General features: G+C 38.0%; 3 protein-coding genes across 3 annotated transcripts; 2 read left to right on the forward strand and 1 right to left on the reverse strand.

Annotated features, from left to right (window-relative positions):
• The first annotated feature begins 294 nt into the window (after window positions 1-294).
• On the forward strand, window positions 295-8,927 carry LOC125238983. The gene is made up of 5 exons (XM_048146484.1): window positions 295-345; window positions 857-1,298; window positions 2,813-2,967; window positions 3,994-4,053; window positions 8,685-8,927. Exons 1-5 carry the CDS (start codon window positions 295-297, stop codon window positions 8,925-8,927), a joined length of 951 nt encoding a protein of 316 aa, XP_048002441.1.
• A 4,647-nt stretch (window positions 8,928-13,574) lies between these two features.
• On the reverse strand, window positions 13,575-14,195 carry LOC125238936 (chorion class CA protein ERA.1-like). Its single transcript, XM_048146428.1, has 2 exons — window positions 14,079-14,195; window positions 13,575-13,861 (listed from the first exon to the last, which is right to left on the reverse strand). Exons 1-2 carry the CDS (start codon window positions 14,127-14,129, stop codon window positions 13,619-13,621), a joined length of 294 nt encoding a protein of 97 aa, XP_048002385.1. The 5' UTR covers window positions 14,130-14,195; the 3' UTR covers window positions 13,575-13,618.
• A 236-nt stretch (window positions 14,196-14,431) lies between these two features.
• LOC125238984 (chorion class CB protein PC404-like) lies at window positions 14,432-15,251 on the forward strand. Its single transcript, XM_048146485.1, has 2 exons — window positions 14,432-14,479; window positions 14,898-15,251. The coding sequence occupies exons 1-2, from the start codon at window positions 14,432-14,434 to the stop codon at window positions 15,198-15,200; spliced, it is 351 nt and encodes a 116-aa protein (XP_048002442.1). The 3' UTR covers window positions 15,201-15,251.
• The last annotated feature ends 2,047 nt before the right edge of the window (window positions 15,252-17,298 follow it).

A 17,298-nucleotide genomic window follows, 5' to 3' on the forward strand; every position in this document is an offset into this window, starting at 1 on the left:
AATAATATTAATATTAATCATATTATGATTTATTGAATAACTAACACTTGATTTTCCTAAACACTGTTATGAATTTAGGCCCCTGAATGTAGGTCAAATAAATATTTCAAAAAAATAGACAGATATTACTTATTCGTTTTTGCCACGCATGTTTTATCACCTTTCTTCGGTAAAGAAAGTTACGAAAGGTGTTACATTTGACCTAATTTCCAAATTTAGTTTGATAATGCTCGTATAAAAGCAGTATCAAATTTGGTAAAGTCATCATTTCTTCAGCAAGAAAGGTATTCCAACATGTCTCACTTTGCTTTCCTTGCCGTGTGTGTCCAGGCTTGCCTGATCCAGGTAACAATTTCGTTTTTAGTGTTACTTACTTCTTAGATTTAGCGTTGCTTTTTCGTAGTTTCAGCATACAATAACTACGGTATGGGATTCTTCAAAAAAGGAGTGAACAAATTTTTAATGGGTCGGCAACGCCCTTTGAGTTGCAGGCGTCCATAGGTTACGGTGACCGCTTTCCATCAGGCGGACCGTATGCCTGTTTGTCACCGACGTGGTGTAAAAAGAACTTTCAGTTCTAAAGCCATAACTACTTTAACCATAACTAAGACGACCGTTTTGTTTTGTCAGTACCGTCTGTCTGTCTATCTGTCCTTAAGCTTAGCTCAGAGTAAAATATAGCGATGTGCCGTTCTCGGTAATTTACCCGATTTGTTTAGGAAAAGTTACTTCCCGGGAAATATTCCCCATACAGTTCGGGTAAATTGCCGTAAGTTACCGAGGACGGCACATTACTAAAAATATGACTTGTACAAGAGTAAACCTGTTGATAATTATCAAGTTATTTTTTTCACAGACTGTTCTGTGTGTACTACCATGTGGGTACAATCAGATCTCTTACGAGCCCTGTGGTTGCGCTGAAGTCGTTGGCGTCGAGAAGATCGTTGAGGAGTACAGTGTCAGTGCTCCCAGCTGCAGCATCAATTCATACGAATACAGTGCCCCTAGCGTCAGTTACAATGCCCCTAGCATCAGCTACAGTGCCCCTAGTGTCAGCTACAGTGCCCCTAGCATCTCTGTGAGCGCGCCCATCAGCGTGGGTTCATCTAGCATCAGCAGTGCCTACGGTTCGTCGTACGGCGGCGCGGGTACGGGAGTGGTGAACGCTGAGGGCATCATCGGCGCGTCCGGCACGACGGCCGTCGCCGGATCCGTGCCGGTGCTCGGATCCGTGACGTTCTGTGGCTCCGTGCCCGCGTGCGGATCCGTGTCCATTCAGGGACAGTGCGGATGTGGATGCAAACTTTGATGATGAATATGATTGTAATGATAAGTAGACGCTATTTAATAAAATAAAACAAAATACTACACTGCAATTTTGTGTCGTTGTCTATTACTTTTTAGTACCTCGCAGTTCCGTAGTATACCTCGGAGTATGTAATGTTTTTAACATGAAATAAGTTCGAAAAATCCTAAACGGATATTGCTTCAATTTATAAGGTTGGTTTGTTGTATGTTTTATCACGTTCCACCTGCTTCACTGATAGACAGCGAACAACTTTCAGAGTGTTAGAAATGAACATACGTAAGGACTTATCTTATTGTATGTAGTACGTGACAAAATTTACTATAAGTACGTGACTCTTGAGTGTCTGTCTGGCTATCCGTCTGACAAATCGTCACTACTTTTAAAAAACCTCGTATCTCACGCTGTTCCACAAAGTTAAAACGCAGTAAGTCTATATGCATTCCATACATACTTACTACAATTTTCTTTTCATTGACAGACGAAGATACAAGTTTTTTTAAAAGTAGTGACGAAATGCTTATCACTGCAGTCTGACGACAGGTAATTCAACTTTTATTAGCAAAATCATGCTCTTGTGATCATTTCGATACACAGAAAAAAGGAAACTACTGAACTAAGGTCCGACCGAGAACGATATTTTTGTCTCGGCCGAGAACGAGACCGAGACCGAGATTAAATTTGATTCTCGGCCGAGACCGAGACCGAGACCGAGAATTTATAAAACAGCGAAAAACATACAATTTTTGCAAAAAATGTTTTCATAACCGAAATTCGCCTATTAATCAGGAATCCAGGAGCATGTCGGGCCGTGTTTAGTGTTTGGTTCCGTAACTACCCAAACCTACCGCACCCCTTACCCATCTACCGTAGCAAAATAGACTACATCAGTGATAAACAAGTATACGGCTCGCCTGATGGTAAGCAGGCGCCATAGCTTAAAGAGAAATATCGATAAACAACCTACCAAAATCACTAAAATCGGGATACCAAACGGGCGATGTAACAAAGGGTAGCTAAAAACCGATTGGACGCGAGTGCGCAATAAATTCAAAATCTGAGTCTCGGTTTCACCGAGAATCTCGGCCCATTTTGGCCGAGAGCCGAGACCGAGTTCTCGGCCCGATTTTCGGCCGAGAATGCCGAGACCGAGACCGAGACCGAGATCTCGGTCGGACCTTACTACGAACTACTAAGTACCACGAAGCGCTTTGCTTCTTCTTTACTTATGCGCACTGCCAAGGAGTGGAATTCCTTGCCGGCGGCTATATTTCCGAGCTCATAATATATAACCCGGCAACCTTCAAATCAAGGGTGAACAGGCATCTCCTGGGCGAGCTCACTCCATCGTAGGCCACGTCTTTGCCTTTGGCTAGTCTGTGAAGAGTAAGCCCATTTATAATAAAAAATTAAATAAAGACAACAAATTCTAAGCAAAGAGAAATGTATTTCAAATTTATACTGTATAAAAATGGATCTTAGCGTCTGCCGCATCCACATCCGCAGCCGGAGCTGCCACCGATTTGCTGAGTGATGGCCACATTGTCCCCACAGCCGTAGCATACCGGCGCGGAGCCGCTGGTGGGGAACTGGCCCTCGAACGCCACGGCGCTCAGGTACGGCAGCGCGCCGGACAGATCCAGGTCGCCGGACAGACTCAGGTCCGTGGCCACGGCGATGCCGGACGGGGTGACGGGGCCAAGCGCGGTGATGAGCAGGTCACCGCCGCTGCTAGGGATGCTAATCGATTGACAGCTGCAACCACAGTACTGTCCCGCAATACCCTGAAACAAACATAAACAATAAATATTACTAAGCTAAAGAGATGCTCAGGTCAGCCAGTTTTTTTCTAGTGTCTTACCCTTTATGGCAGATACGAACATTTTTTTAAATATAAGCTTATTCTTGGCCACAGACTAGCCAAGGCAAAGATGTGGCCTACGATGGAGTGAACTCGACCAGAAGATGCCTGTTCATCCTTATGGCACAAACTTGACAAAAATTTACATTAATAATATTGCTAAACAATTAAAACTATAACATTAAAACTAAAATTGTATCTAAAAATACAATACTACAAAAATAAAATAAAATAAAAATAAAACTGTTACAAGAAAAAAAAACCCCGTCCTTCGGCCTGCGGAATGGACCCCACGACACTGGCGGCGTTACCTCTTTGTAAGAGAAATACGTTGGCAGAGGTACGCGCCAGCCCTGGGGTCAACAAAAATTGCTATTCAAAAGAAAACTTAACAAAGTTCTTTCCTTACAATCTGGAGTTTATATTATTAAATATAATTTTTATTGTTTATTAGAATGAAATCGAAATATACATACCTGTACCAATAAGGCAAACGCGCAGATGACGGCAACTTTGAAGGCCATTTTAGCTTCTTTCTAAGTCTGTTAACAAACTAAGAATGAATATATAGGGTAAAGCTTCCATATTTTATACTTAAATTATATCCTTCTTGCCTCAGAAAACAATTAAACATGATTGAATTCGATTTTATCACAAATATTTGTGTAACAATATTTTGACATTGAAAACTATTAAGTATATTTAGTAAGACCAAGTCCGGTGTTATCTGGGACCTAATTTCTTAATTCTTAATTGAATGTCAGTATAAATAGGGGCTTCTTAATACAGGTATATCATTCTAAGTTCTTTGGTTAAAGAATATTAGTATTATAACATGTCTCGCTTCGTAGTCCTCGCCATCTTCATTCAGGCTTGCCTGCTCCAGGTAAACAAATATTTTGAATTTTAAATAGCTACTATCATTTTTTGCACCTTTGTATAATATTTTCTTTCAAGCCAGATAGTCCACTGTTTATCATAGAAATATGATCATAGGTCTGTATGCCTCCCTTTTTCTCCAACGTGAAGAAAAAGGATGGCATGTTGCCTATGATCATGATTATTTCTATGATAAATAATAATAAATAAATAAATAAATATTATAGGACATTCTTACACAGATTGACTGAGTCCCACGGTAAGCCCAAGAAGGCTTGTGTTGTGGGTACTCAGACAACGATATATATAATATACAAATACTTATATACCTAGAAAACATCCATGACTCAGGAACAAATATCTGTGCTCATCATACAAATAAATGCCCTTACCGGGATTCGAACCCGGGACCGCGGCGTTGCAGGCAGGGTCACTACGCGCTAGGCCAGACCGATCGACCGGTCGTTATAGTGGACTATTGGCCTCATACTGCCAACTGGCATATAAACAAATGACATAACTAGCTTTTTTACCCCGGCTTCGCCCGCGTACTAAAAAATTCAAACTTTGAACCCCTAGCTATTTCAACCCCTAGGAGGTGAATTTTGAAAAATGCTTTGTAAGTGCTCCTCTACACCTTATAAGGAATCTACGTGACTTTGTAATCTCTAAGACCAGTAGTTTCGGCTGTGCGTTGATATGTCGCTCCTTGAAAAACATAGTGACACTATCCAAAAAACATAGGTTTTTAGTTAACAACGCCATCTAGGTCGCGCGTTCATAACGAACGCAATGCAAAGACACCTATCGATTTAGCTCGCTTAGAAGCGACAGGGGGCGCTAATGTCACTATGGCGAATAGTGGGAATAGACGCGTGGCGGACGGGAACAATGTCATGTTTGCATTAATGACCTGGACGCCGATCAAAATGTAGTGAACTCTAAGACCAAAGTTGTCATTTTGTGTTTAGTGACGGTGTTCCGCGAGATTGAATGGTAAGTATGACAATTTTCTTATGGAACATTGTATCAATCCTTAAAGTGTCACTTGGAACTTGTAAAAACTATTCAATATTGAGTTTCATTTTAAAGTAACAGTGTCATTTTTGCTATAATGACACTAGTACTTTAACAATTCTAAACATTTTGAGATAGGTATAGTGACACTGTGCACGTAATGACGGTTTGGCTTTAAACTATTAGGCTTAATGCAGGTTAAAAATAAAGTTGTACTGTACTTTTACTTAAAATGACGTTATGGTCTTAACTCGCTAAAAAGAATTTGCATGAATGAATCGTCATTATCTGTTTAGTGTCATTTTTGATTGTATGAATTACCATAATTACGCTTGCAAAGAAATGGAATACCGCTGTTATGAGTTTAAAGCCACTTTAACTGGTAATGGTAGCTTTAAGCGAGTTGACTGATTATTGTCACTTTAAGTTTATGTCATGCTTTGCGGTAATTAAAATTACAAAACAGTTAATGATGAATTACCTTCTAGACATATTACGTTTAATACCATTGTTCCATTTAAGTTTAGCACATAAACCTACACAATTTTGATGAAATTCTATGAAAAAGACTTTTTACTCTATTTTTTTGTAAAATACCTATAAACAGCGCTAATAAAAATGAAGGTTATTTTTTGTATAATTATTTTTTACGAAGTAATTGCTATTTTTGTGATCTACAAGATACAATTACTAATTTAAGATACAGTATAAAAACTATGATTGCTAGTGGATAAATTTCTTGTGCATTAATATAACTAAATTATTAACCATAAATAAGTATATTTGTTACAGTAAAAAATAGCTCAACGATATTCAAGGCTCAAAAATTCAAAGCAATCATCAATAGTATAAACACATCAGCATCTACAGATCACCTATTTGCTACATCGCCACGAGCATGCACATTTCAAGCGGCCGACTAAACTTCGCATAAGCATTGAGTAATTATTACGCATAAGTTAGGGTATACCACGTCGTCAAAAAAAAATCGCACCTCGCGCAAAATCGTTTCAAGCAAAAATATCTCTAATCTTATTGACTGTAATCTATCAATATTTGTATCATTTCAAAGTACAATTAAAGCCCTTTAAGAAAAAAAAAGGTGTACAACTTTCTTAAAAACAATAATCACCAATCTGCCGTGGTTTAAAAAAAAGGTATTGATGCGATTTTAATGGGACTCTAGGTGTGCTACCCCAGACGGTTTTAGAAGGAGCTGTAAAGGTGTCATGTGGATCTTTTGCACTCCAAAAGTCACCGAGGATAAACGCCTGCAGAAAAAAAAACCTTGAAGGCAATAGGGGTAAAACACCAGAAAAAGCAGCTCAAGTGGTGGTACTGCTCCTAAACGGACTACGGCAGTAGCAAGTTGCTGAACGCCTAAGCATAATCCGTTTCCGGGTGCGACGAGTCTTGTTGCGGTTTCTGGAGACCAGTAGCTACATCAGGAGGCCAGGATCTGAGAGAAGACGCTGCACCACCGCTAGAGACGACCGGTACATTGTATCGGCCTCTTTGCGGAACCGCTTTCTTATCGCTCCTGAACTGCAGATACTGCTTAGAACAGCTCGAAGAACTGTAGTGAGTGTCTCCATGATCAGAAGAAGATTGAGGGAGAAGAAAATGTTACCCCGAAGAGCTGACAGAGGCTACCAATTGAAGCCAGAGCCAATACTCCAATCGAATTGCTATAAGGCTTAAGGATTGGACGTGGCAGCAATAGAGGAATGTTTTGTTCCCCAACGAGACGAAGGAGATCATTTACACCAACTATAGACGCAAAAGGGTGTACAGGAGTCAAGGAGAGCAGTTTACACCAGTCTTCACCGAAGAAACAGTCAGTTACGGGAGCGGCATTTCCATCGACGGCAAAACGGATCCTTAACTGCAGGCAGTTACATTATGGAGATCTTAGAAGAACGTATGGTCTCGTACGCTGAGTTTTTTGGACCTGATTTCCAATTCATGCACGTCTACGCCCGTTGCCATACTGCCTTGATAGTGTGGGACTCCCTGATGCATGAGGTCGGAATGCACCGTAATGGAGTGGCAGCAACGAGCCCCGACTTGAACCCCATCGAACATCTCTGGGATGAGTTAAAACGGCTTGTTTGGTCACGGGATCCTGCTCTAGCCACCCTCAACGAGTTGGAAGCCGTAGTTATTGAGGAATGGGAAAATATTCCTCAAAAACTGATCGTAACACTGATCAGGCCCCGTAGCCGAATGGCATTTCTCCGACGCCAAACGAAAGCGATACGCCGCTGGCTCTGTCGCGCCAATACGCAAGCGCGATAAATAGATATCTACTAGCGCTTCGTTTCGTGAGCGTTTCGTGAGCGATTGTGCCATTCGGCTAGCCACCCAGGTCCATAACTGATCGCATGGAAGCTACAGGAAGGGCCAGAGGGAGGAACACTGGGTTTTAAGGTTAATTTTAAGTCATTTTTTTCGATATTTGTTGATTTTATTGCGTTTGATTTTTTTTTAATTTTAACCTGAATGCACTTTGGTTACTTTTTCCTGACAATTTTAATTTTTTGTATAAAATGTCATGAATTTTATGGATATTAAAATAAATGTTGTATTACTAACGAAAATGTCAAGACTGTGATTTTTGTTTCTAATATATTTTTAGTTATATATTATTGTTTAAGAGGGCAAGCCAGGAGTGTTTACACTAGTTTTTAAGGGCAGTAATGCTAAATAGATACAGGGTTTGAGACCGAATGTCATTTAATTCAATAAATTTTAATGTATATACATAAAAGGTGGTTTGATTGCTAATTATTCATTGAAATAAAAGGTAAATTTCATAAAAAAATGGCTATAGTGTCATTTTTCCACAAAGTAAAACGAAAATATAAAATTGTCATGTGTCCCTAAACAAAAATAAATGGAAAAGTGTCACTACCATTTTGTTTAAGCTTAATTATCTTAGAAACAAAATAAAAAAAATACAATTTACTATTATATCTATCAGGTTTAGTCACAAAACTAACAAGATCTGCCAAAAAATTACAAGTTTGTTGTAAAAATGGCAATTTTTGACAATTGCAAAATTTCAAAACTTTAAACCATTGTACCCAAAAAAGACGTTTTTCATTTAATGACACTATGTTTTTCAAGGAGCGATGTCAGTCAGTCGTTCAGTCAGTCAGTCAGTTTCTTCTTTTATTTATATTATGATGACATAATAACCTACATAAATATCTATTTCAATTATCATCGTTTTAAATATCACTACGTTGTATTTCTTTTAGTGGTTGTTACTTAAATGAATCAATTTTGTTTGTTTCATTAATTTTTAATCTGCGCTGTCAATATTTAAGTAGGTAACTACATTTTATTTTGAATATGTTAAGGCCAGGTGCCGTAGCCGAATGGAATTTCTGCGGCGCGAAACGAAAACACAATGCCGCGAAAGGTAAGCCTGGCTCTGTCGCGCAAATACGCAAGAGCGATAGAGATAGATATGTACCCAGGGTGAGTAGCCGAATGGCACAAACGCTCACGAAACGAAACGCTCGTAGACATCTACTAGCACAGTAACGCGTTGTTGTCATTCAAAAGATGAAAGTATCATTTGTTTTATAAACATTCCGTTTATTTCTTTCACAGATGGTTCTGAGCCAGCAATGCGGCTGTAACCAGTACTACCCGTCCGGCATAAGCTCCCAGAGCTGCGGTTCGTACGGCGGCACCGGCACCGGACAGGTGGGCGTGTCCGGTAACATCGACGCGTGCGGCAACACCTGCGTGCAGGGATCCGTGCCCGTGCTCGGCGCCGTCGACTTCGGCGGATGCGTGCCCGCCTGCGGATCCGTGTCCATCTGCGGACAGTGCGGATGTGGATGCCAGTAATTTACTAACGTCACACTAAGTTCAATTAAATAAAAGAAAAAAATAAGCTTTTTGTTTAATTTCAACTCAAAAATGTAGTGTTACAATTATCCATACTAATATTATAAATAGGAAAGTGTGTGTGTCTGTTTGTTTATCCGTCTTTCACGACAAAACGGAGCGACGAATTGATGTGATTTTTTAAGTGGAGATAGTTGAAAGGATGGAGAGTAACATAGGCTACTTTTTGGCTCTTTCTAGCGCGAGCGAAGCCGCGGGCAAAAGCTAGTACGTTATAATTTTGAAACAGAAAGTCTGGCATCGCATGCAGATACTTTGTTTTAGTTTTTAAAAAAGCAAATATGCTATTGGGAGGTGATAATACACGGTAAAATAAAAAGGACCGTTAAAACTTTGCATAGTGACTTTTGAGGTCATAATGAACACTTTTATTACGGAACCCATGCTGAAATCGCGAAAAGAAATTTAGCTGCTAAATAGAAATGTCATGATGCCGACAGTCGAAATTGTATGAAACAGTAAATTTTTTTTTGTGTATTCAGCATTGGTCCCATAACAAAAGTTGTTTATTATGACCTCAAATTCACTTTTCAAAGTTTGATCGGTCCTTTTTATTTCAGCATGTATGTTGTATTTAAATTCTACTTCTCATATTTCTTAGAGCCACCTACCATATATTCTGATTATATTAACTCCAGTGCCCAAAGGTTGTCTGGAAGAGATCGCTCTTAAGCGATAAGACCGCCTGTTGTTACCTCTGTTTAATTTGTTTTGTTTCTTGTGTATTTCTTGTAAACTATGTGAGGTGTGCAATAAAGAATTGTATTGTATTGTATCGTTGGCTAACTCTACCATGTTATTATAACAACGATTAAATGCAACAACAATTACATCGCACAACAGCAAGGTAGGTACCAAGTTTTTTTTTGTTTTCAGTTTTCACTAAAGTCATAATATTTTTCCTTTATTGAGCCTCAAAAATGCGTAAAATCTTTTGGATTTCTCATGTTAGAAAAAAAGTGTTATACCAGTGAGTCAGTATAGATTTGATCTCAGCGGAAATACTCCTCATTTCCGGCAGTCAACTTTGATTTTTTTGCGCATATGCGCTTTAGACGTTAATTAGTGTATCCTGGTGCCGTAGCCGAATGGCATATATTTCTCCGACGCGAAACGAAAACGAAACGCCGCGAAAGGTAGTCTGGCTCTGTCGCGCCAATACGCAAGAGCAATAGAGATAGATATCTACGAGCGTTTCGTTTCGTGAGCGTTTGTGCCATTCGGCTACGCACCCTGATACCTACACCTATTAAATATTATGTTTTTATTTTTACTACAGCCCGCCTGATGGTGAGTCACCGTAGCTTACGGACGACTGTGATACTAGAGGTGCTACATGATCGTTGTCACTTCTAACGTAATGCTCCGTTGTTGAGCTCTGGCAACCTTACTGACCGACAGGAACACAACACTAGGATACATTGAAAAAAAGGTAAAATAATATTAGTTCGACCTGTTTATGACTTCCAATATATTTAAGAATACTATTCCAGATTTACTATTCCGATTTTGAACACGTCGAGATAATTTACTGGAACCCAAAGTACATCGCCAACGTGTCAGTCGTTTCGCGCCGATACACACGGCGCGACCCTATCCACTATATCAATGCACATTTTGAAACTTTATACCCTTTTGGGAATAATGTCACCGTAAGTATCTTCTGAATCACCTGTAATGTTTTTTTTTAATTCGAAATGGTACTGTGCAGGTTCACAACCTGCACAGTACCCAACTGAACTGCACCTAGCGATTTTAACGCCAAGAAATGATGTCGCTGAAGCAAAACAGAGAAGGCCTCAATATCACTTACCTATAGAAAATTTGGCAGTTGCGTTCTGTGGCAGTCATTTTCTAAATTCTATCTCCTGCGAATTCTATTGAAGTGAACCGTATCTTAATTAAATGTCTACTATTATTATATTTGTATTTTACAGGTAAACTGGTATATATATGAGTTTCTTAGCAACGAGTATCGCCGCAGTTTTGTACAGGCGCAGAATCACCTTTGCGATATGTTATTTATATTATTTATATTTATATTTATTTATTTGGAGATCCAACAGCTATGACATAAGTATATAAAACACAGTAGACACAGGAAGCCAATTACAGGAACTCACTGGTAGTGACAATTTGTATAAAATAGGTACTAAAGTTGCGCACTATCGCAACCACAAGTGAACAAAACTGACGTACATATCAAATTATATAATAACAATGAGGTCTTCGGCGTATACATAAGAGAAAGACTAGATGAAGCTTTCAGAAAATGCCCGTTCCCAAAAGTGAGTTAAACCTAATTAATCTAATGATTCTCCTAAGTAATGTCAAAATATGATGATCTAGTACGTCTATAAGCACTTTAAAATTTACCTCCTTTTGTTTTAGGCTGTGTATCACGTGGAGAATATTTCTATACCGAACTTGCCACTTTTATCTACTTTCCCCTTCCACAACGTCAATTGGACATTGACTCAGAAAGGCAAGAAGGAAAGTTTGGCAAATATACATTTAGATGCCATTATCAAGATAAAATATCAATAGAATATGAATCAGTAATATATTCATTTCATGATCATGATCATTTATTTTTAAAGGACTTAAAAAATTAAAAATGCAAAATATTTTATTTTATTTTATTTTTATTTTATTTTATTAGAAGACCAACAGCTTTAACAAAAGAACATAGGCTTAAGACTAGGATACAAAAATGAAGCCAATAACAGGTCTCCCTAATATATTACAAATGAAAGAATACGGATGGCTTAGATGCTAGATAATTAAAAACTACATATTATATATAGTATGCATTACAAACTTATGTGCGTGTGTGTGTGTGTGTGTGTGTGTGTGTGTGTGTGTGTGTGTGTGTGTGTGTGTGTGTGTGTGTGTGTGTGTGTGTGTGTGTGTGTGTGTGTGTGTGTGCGCGTGCGTGTGTGTGTGTGTGTGTGTGTGTGTGTGTGTGTGTGTGTGTGTGTGTGTTTACTCCTTCAATTAATCACTAACAATTTTATTCGCTATTGCGGTTTTAAACGATTTTTTGTTATTATGTACGAATGGGTCGATATCACTGAACTGATCGTTGTAAGTTTTGGAAATTCTATATAACACAGAATTCCTGCCGTAATTAGTATGATAATTAGGTAAACTAAGTAGGCGTTGATGCCTAGTATTTACTTTAGGTGTGAAGTATTTGATTTGAGCTATAAGATTGGGGCAATCTAGGTCACCTTTGACTATATCGAACAATAAACCCATATCTAGTAACACTCTCCTGTCCTCCAGACTCATCATGTTAAATCGTTTACAACTATTATCATAGCTTATGGTTGTTTGTTTAGTACGGTAGTTCAGATATCGTACGAACCTCTGTTGTAGCCTTTCTATTCGTGACTTGTAGGTAATGTAATTAGGAGACCATATATTGGATGCGTATTCAAGGACACTACGTACGTAGGTAAAATAAACTAATTTGATACAATCAGGATCGTTGAATGCCTTACAGACTCTCATCACGAAACCCAAATTTTTGTATGCTTTATTTATTATATTATCGATGTGATCAGACATCAACATTTTACTATCTAATAAAACTCCTAGGTCTCTTACTGCTTGCACTCTTTCTAGTCTGATATGGTTCATTGTATAGCTAGCGTGAATCGGTGATGGTTTTCTTGAAAAAGTAATTACTTGACATTTAGAAGCATTGACCGTTATTTTGTTTTTATTATAATATTCTGATAGTGAATCTAATGTTCGTTGTAAAATATGATTGTCAGAAGCATCCTTTATTTTGATAAATACTTTTTTATCATCAGCGTATAACAGATGTTGCACTGGTGATTCGATACAAGTGTAAATATCAAATATATATGCATTATAGAAGAGAGGTCCTAAATGTGATCCCTGAGGGACGCCAGATGGGATATAAATATGATTTGATCTGTAACCACCAATTGTGACAAATTGCGATCTATTAGAGAGATAGGATCTTATCCATCTGAGTAGAGAGCCATGTATTCCTAGTTTTTCTAGTTTGGCTAACAGGATGACGTGGTCTACTCTGTCGAAAGCTTTCTCAAAATCAGTGTACACCACGTCAACCTGTCCGCCTCTTTCCATATTTTTAAGGACATAATTTGTAAATTCTGTAAGATTGGTAATTGTAGATCTACGCCGAAGAAAACCATGTTGGTTCGAACTGATGCCTTGCATTATTGTAGGATAAATATGATCATATACTATTTTCTCAAAAATCTTACTAAATGTGTTTAAAATTGAAATAGGGCGGTAGTTTTCAATATTAGTCTTTGATAACTTTTTATGTATTGGAACAACATTGGCTTCCTTCCATTTATCGGGAAATATGCCCTCTGATAAGGAACGATTAATTAATATCGACAAAGGTATACTAAGTGATTTGCTCGTGTTTCGTATAAAATACGGTGTTATCTCATCAGGGCCTGCAGATTTATTAGTGTCTACCTTACTCAACAGTGTGGCCACAGTACTAGTGGAATATGATATTGTTTGCCGCTACTGTAAATATACATATATAAATTCATAAGTCAATAAAACTAATTATTCCATTAATTTTCTTTTATTAATTTTTGAGTCTAGTGCAAAGATCATTGGCATCCACATCCGCACTGTCCGCAGATGGACACGGATCCACAGGCGGGCACGCATCCGCAGAAGTCAACGTCGCCGAGCACGGGCACGGATCCCTGCACGCAGGTGTTGCCGCACGCGTCGATGTTACCGGAGACTCCCACCTGTCCGGTGCCGGTGCCGCCGTACGAGCCGCAGCTCTGCGAGCTTATGCCGGACGGGTAGTACTGGTTACATCCGCATTGCTGGCTAAGAACCATCTGTGAAAGAAATAAAAGAAAGTGTCCCTCTTTAATTCTGTCTCAAAAACACATTACATCATGTGCACACGCCGCCGAAGAGCTAGGAAGTCACTCGCGGGGCGAGTTGATCGAGAATTTTTTTACTCTATACTCAAAATAATACAATATAATTATATGTATTTTATATTGGTAACTCAGATTCTGAGTTAAAGTTTAAATTATCTAAAATATTTACCTGGAGTAGGCAGACCTGGACAAAGATAGCGAGTACCACGAAGCGAGACATTTTAAAACACTAATATTCTTTTAACAAAGATATTAGAATGAACTCCTTACAGATGGAGGATTCTTTTATACTTTCATTAAGTATTAAATGTAGAAATAGGTCAGTGATAATAAAACAATTAAACACTTACAAAATAGACCTAATTGTTCGTTTACTGTTATCACACTGTTACCAAAATATGAGTGATTAAATTAAAATTTGTACATTCTTAGATGTTAAGCAAGGCGCAAAGTGAACTGTAAATACGGAAGCTTTAACCTAAATAATCATTCTGTTTTTGTGAAAGAAACAAGAAACGTAAAATGGCATTCAAGGCTGTTGTGATCTGCGCTTTTGCCTTTTTGGTTCAGGTATGTTTTTTTATTTTACTTTTACTGTACCTATTAATTTTTTTTCTTGCTTAGGTACTTCAGAAATTTAATGCATGCAAATATTTTAAAAATAAGTTGGATAGGTATCTACAAGAAAAACATAATATATTTAATGTTCGCACAAGTTTCGCACCAAAAAATGTTTTAAATATTGTCCTGTCAGCCTGAGTCTCACGGGAGTTTTATGGTTGAAAATGATTACTTCTTTCGTTTTCTTCGAAACTAAAACAATCATAAAGCTAAATAATTTCGTCTAAACTAAAAGTTTTAAACTGACAAATAGTTACTATCTAATTTAAAAATAAGTTTTATTTTTTAAACGTAAACTATATCCTTTTGTCCCTACAAAACGCAAAACTTCAAATTTATTATACCTATAATTTAATTTTGTATTTAGAACATCGCTGCTCAGAAAAGCTGCGGCTGCCAATCCATCATCATCCCTAACAGCGGTGGTGACTTCCTGATCACCTCTCTGAGCCCCATCGCGCCGTCCGGCATCGCCGTGGCCACTGACCTCAATCTGTCCGGTAAACTGGACCTGTCCGGCGCGGTGCCGTACCTGAGCGCCGTGGCGTTCGAGGGCCAGTTCCCCACCAGCGGCTCCGCGCCGGTGTGCTACGGCTGCGGGGACAATGTGGCCATCACGAAGCAGATCGGTAGCAGCTCCGGCTGCGGATGCGGATGCGGCGGACGCTGAAACCCAGTTTTTATAACGAATTGCAAATGTTAAATAAATTTCTCATTGCTTATAAATGATTTTCTTTGAAAAAGTTTAAGTAACTATTATTTGTTAATCTTCAATTTGCGATTTATGTTACAAGAACCTGACCTAGGGAAATGAGTAAAATTTTACAATGTAATCTGGAGAGTACAGGATAGGGTTTTAGAATTTACAACTGAATCTGAGCAATGCAAGACGTCAGTAAAGTATTTATCATTGCGTTATGATACTGACTAATCCGTCAAGGTCACAATAGCAGACATAGCTTAGCCAAGATTTGCATAAGATACAGCGGGGCAAATTTCGACTGATCCATTTTTTATAAAGTTGAGTTCCACATGTATTCACTGCACACATATGCCATACCAATGAACACTCTAAATTAAGGATGCAAACTTTGTAAAACATAAAAAAATTGATCAGTTGCACTTGTATCCCAATCGAAATTGTCCCGTTGTACAATGCTACTTATTTTTCTGTGCAACGTAGCCCAGAAGCGGCCGGAGGAATGAAAATGATGCCTTTAACAAAATCTGAACTAGATTTACTGATTGAAGATTACAAATTTTACAAATTACAAATCATTTATGCAGCAAATAGGCCACAGGGGCACTTTTACACGTCAGTATACAAGTTGAACTGAAATTACAATTGATAATACTAATTCTAAGTTCTAACTAAAGTATTACCATCAATCATACTATTATATCATAATCTATATCATCGCGTGTCATTGGCCCTACTTACTTCGAACACTTACCTGCCGATCTTAGGAATGAGCCATGTGACGAAGCATTTAAGCGCAAATTGAGAAACCTTTTGTTAGATAACCCTCTGTACTCTGTAAATGAGTACATGGAATTGAATTTGTGATAGCATGCATTTGATTACACTGACTTCGGATTTTAATTCATTTGTTAATTTTATTGTGCTTTGTGTATTTCTCTTTGTAAATGACGATCCTTATTGGGAGAAACTATTCATTTTATTATTTTCAATTCATAATGTAATTTTTGATGATCATGATGAGAAGATAAACATAACTTTGGCATGTAACAAATTTATAGTGTAATTTTTATCATGAAATAAAGAAATCTAAATCTAAATCTAAATAATCACGTCACGTAATACACTAGGTGTAATAAATATCATGTTTGACATCTCCTTTTATTTTGTTTACGTCATTATACTTAGGTAAGTGTTTTAGAGAATGTCGAGGACAAATGGGACGTGTGTAATAAAAGTATATCAATATATATTAATATTTATTTATGTACCTTACAACGTGGGGTGTCAGCTGCAAAGAAAGCTGACTTAACATAATCCGTACTAATATTATAATAGGAAAGTGTGTGTGTATGTCTGTTTGTCCGTCTTTCACGGCAAAACGGAGTGACGAATAGACGAGATTTTTTAAGTGGAGATAGTTGAAGGGAAGGAGAGTGACATACGCTACTTTTTGTCTTTTTCTAACCGCACTTTTTCCCCAAAATGGGAGGTAAAAGTTTGTATGGAGCATTCCATAATTTTCCATTTTAACGCGAGCGAAGCCGCGGGCAAAATCTAGTATTTATATAATTATGTGTTTTAAGCTATCTTTAAAGAGTTTTCAGAGAGCGTAAATAAACATAATAATTATATGTGACTCAATTTCTAAACTACTGTTAAACCCTTGAGTTTTCTCCTAATCACTGATATTGTTTGTGTACATTGTTTAACAACGTTTTTTACGTTAGTACGTGTCAGTGATCGGAAACTGCTCATATCGAGCGATTCCGGCTCTGGGTACCATGAAAGTTGAAACGTCCGAATGTTTACGGTTTGTATGTGTATAGTAATCGTAGGTCTATCACTCTTTGGGAGTGGCGCGAGTCACAATTTTATCCTGCTCATATGTGCTTTGTACGTAATTAATTTATGTTTTAAATCATTAAATGATGTTATTGAATATTTAAGATCATTTATTGGTCAGTCTTTGAGCCTTTTAGTTGCTCAATAAAACTTTAATATGTGAGTTTGCACGGAAAAACGTCTGCTGGGATTGCTATAAAGCCGCTTTGTCAGTTTACCTGGC

This window comes from Leguminivora glycinivorella, chromosome 24 (assembly GCF_023078275.1).
Source record: "Leguminivora glycinivorella isolate SPB_JAAS2020 chromosome 24, LegGlyc_1.1, whole genome shotgun sequence".
NCBI classification, from domain to species: Eukaryota; Metazoa; Arthropoda; class Insecta; order Lepidoptera; family Tortricidae; genus Leguminivora; species Leguminivora glycinivorella.

Excerpts from the sequence above, each read along its gene's own strand:
- LOC125238936 (XM_048146428.1), bottom strand. The coding sequence starts at position 14,129 with ATGTCTCGCTTCGTGGTACTCGCTATCTTTGTCCAGGTCTGCCTACTC. Across the intron at positions 13,862-14,078 it reads TCCAGGTCTGCCTACTCCAG|ATGGTTCTTAGCCAGCAATG; the intron begins GTAAATATTTTA and ends TTTCTTTCACAG.
- LOC125238984 (XM_048146485.1), top strand. The coding sequence starts at position 14,432 with ATGGCATTCAAGGCTGTTGTGATCTGCGCTTTTGCCTTTTTGGTTCAG. Across the intron at positions 14,480-14,897 it reads CTTTTGCCTTTTTGGTTCAG|AACATCGCTGCTCAGAAAAG; the intron begins GTATGTTTTTTT and ends TTTTGTATTTAG.
- LOC125238983 (XM_048146484.1), top strand. The coding sequence starts at position 295 with ATGTCTCACTTTGCTTTCCTTGCCGTGTGTGTCCAGGCTTGCCTGATC. Across the intron at positions 346-856 it reads TCCAGGCTTGCCTGATCCAG|ACTGTTCTGTGTGTACTACC; the intron begins GTAACAATTTCG and ends TTTTTTTCACAG. Across the intron at positions 4,054-8,684 it reads TTCAGGCTTGCCTGCTCCAG|ATGGTTCTGAGCCAGCAATG; the intron begins GTAAACAAATAT and ends TTTCTTTCACAG.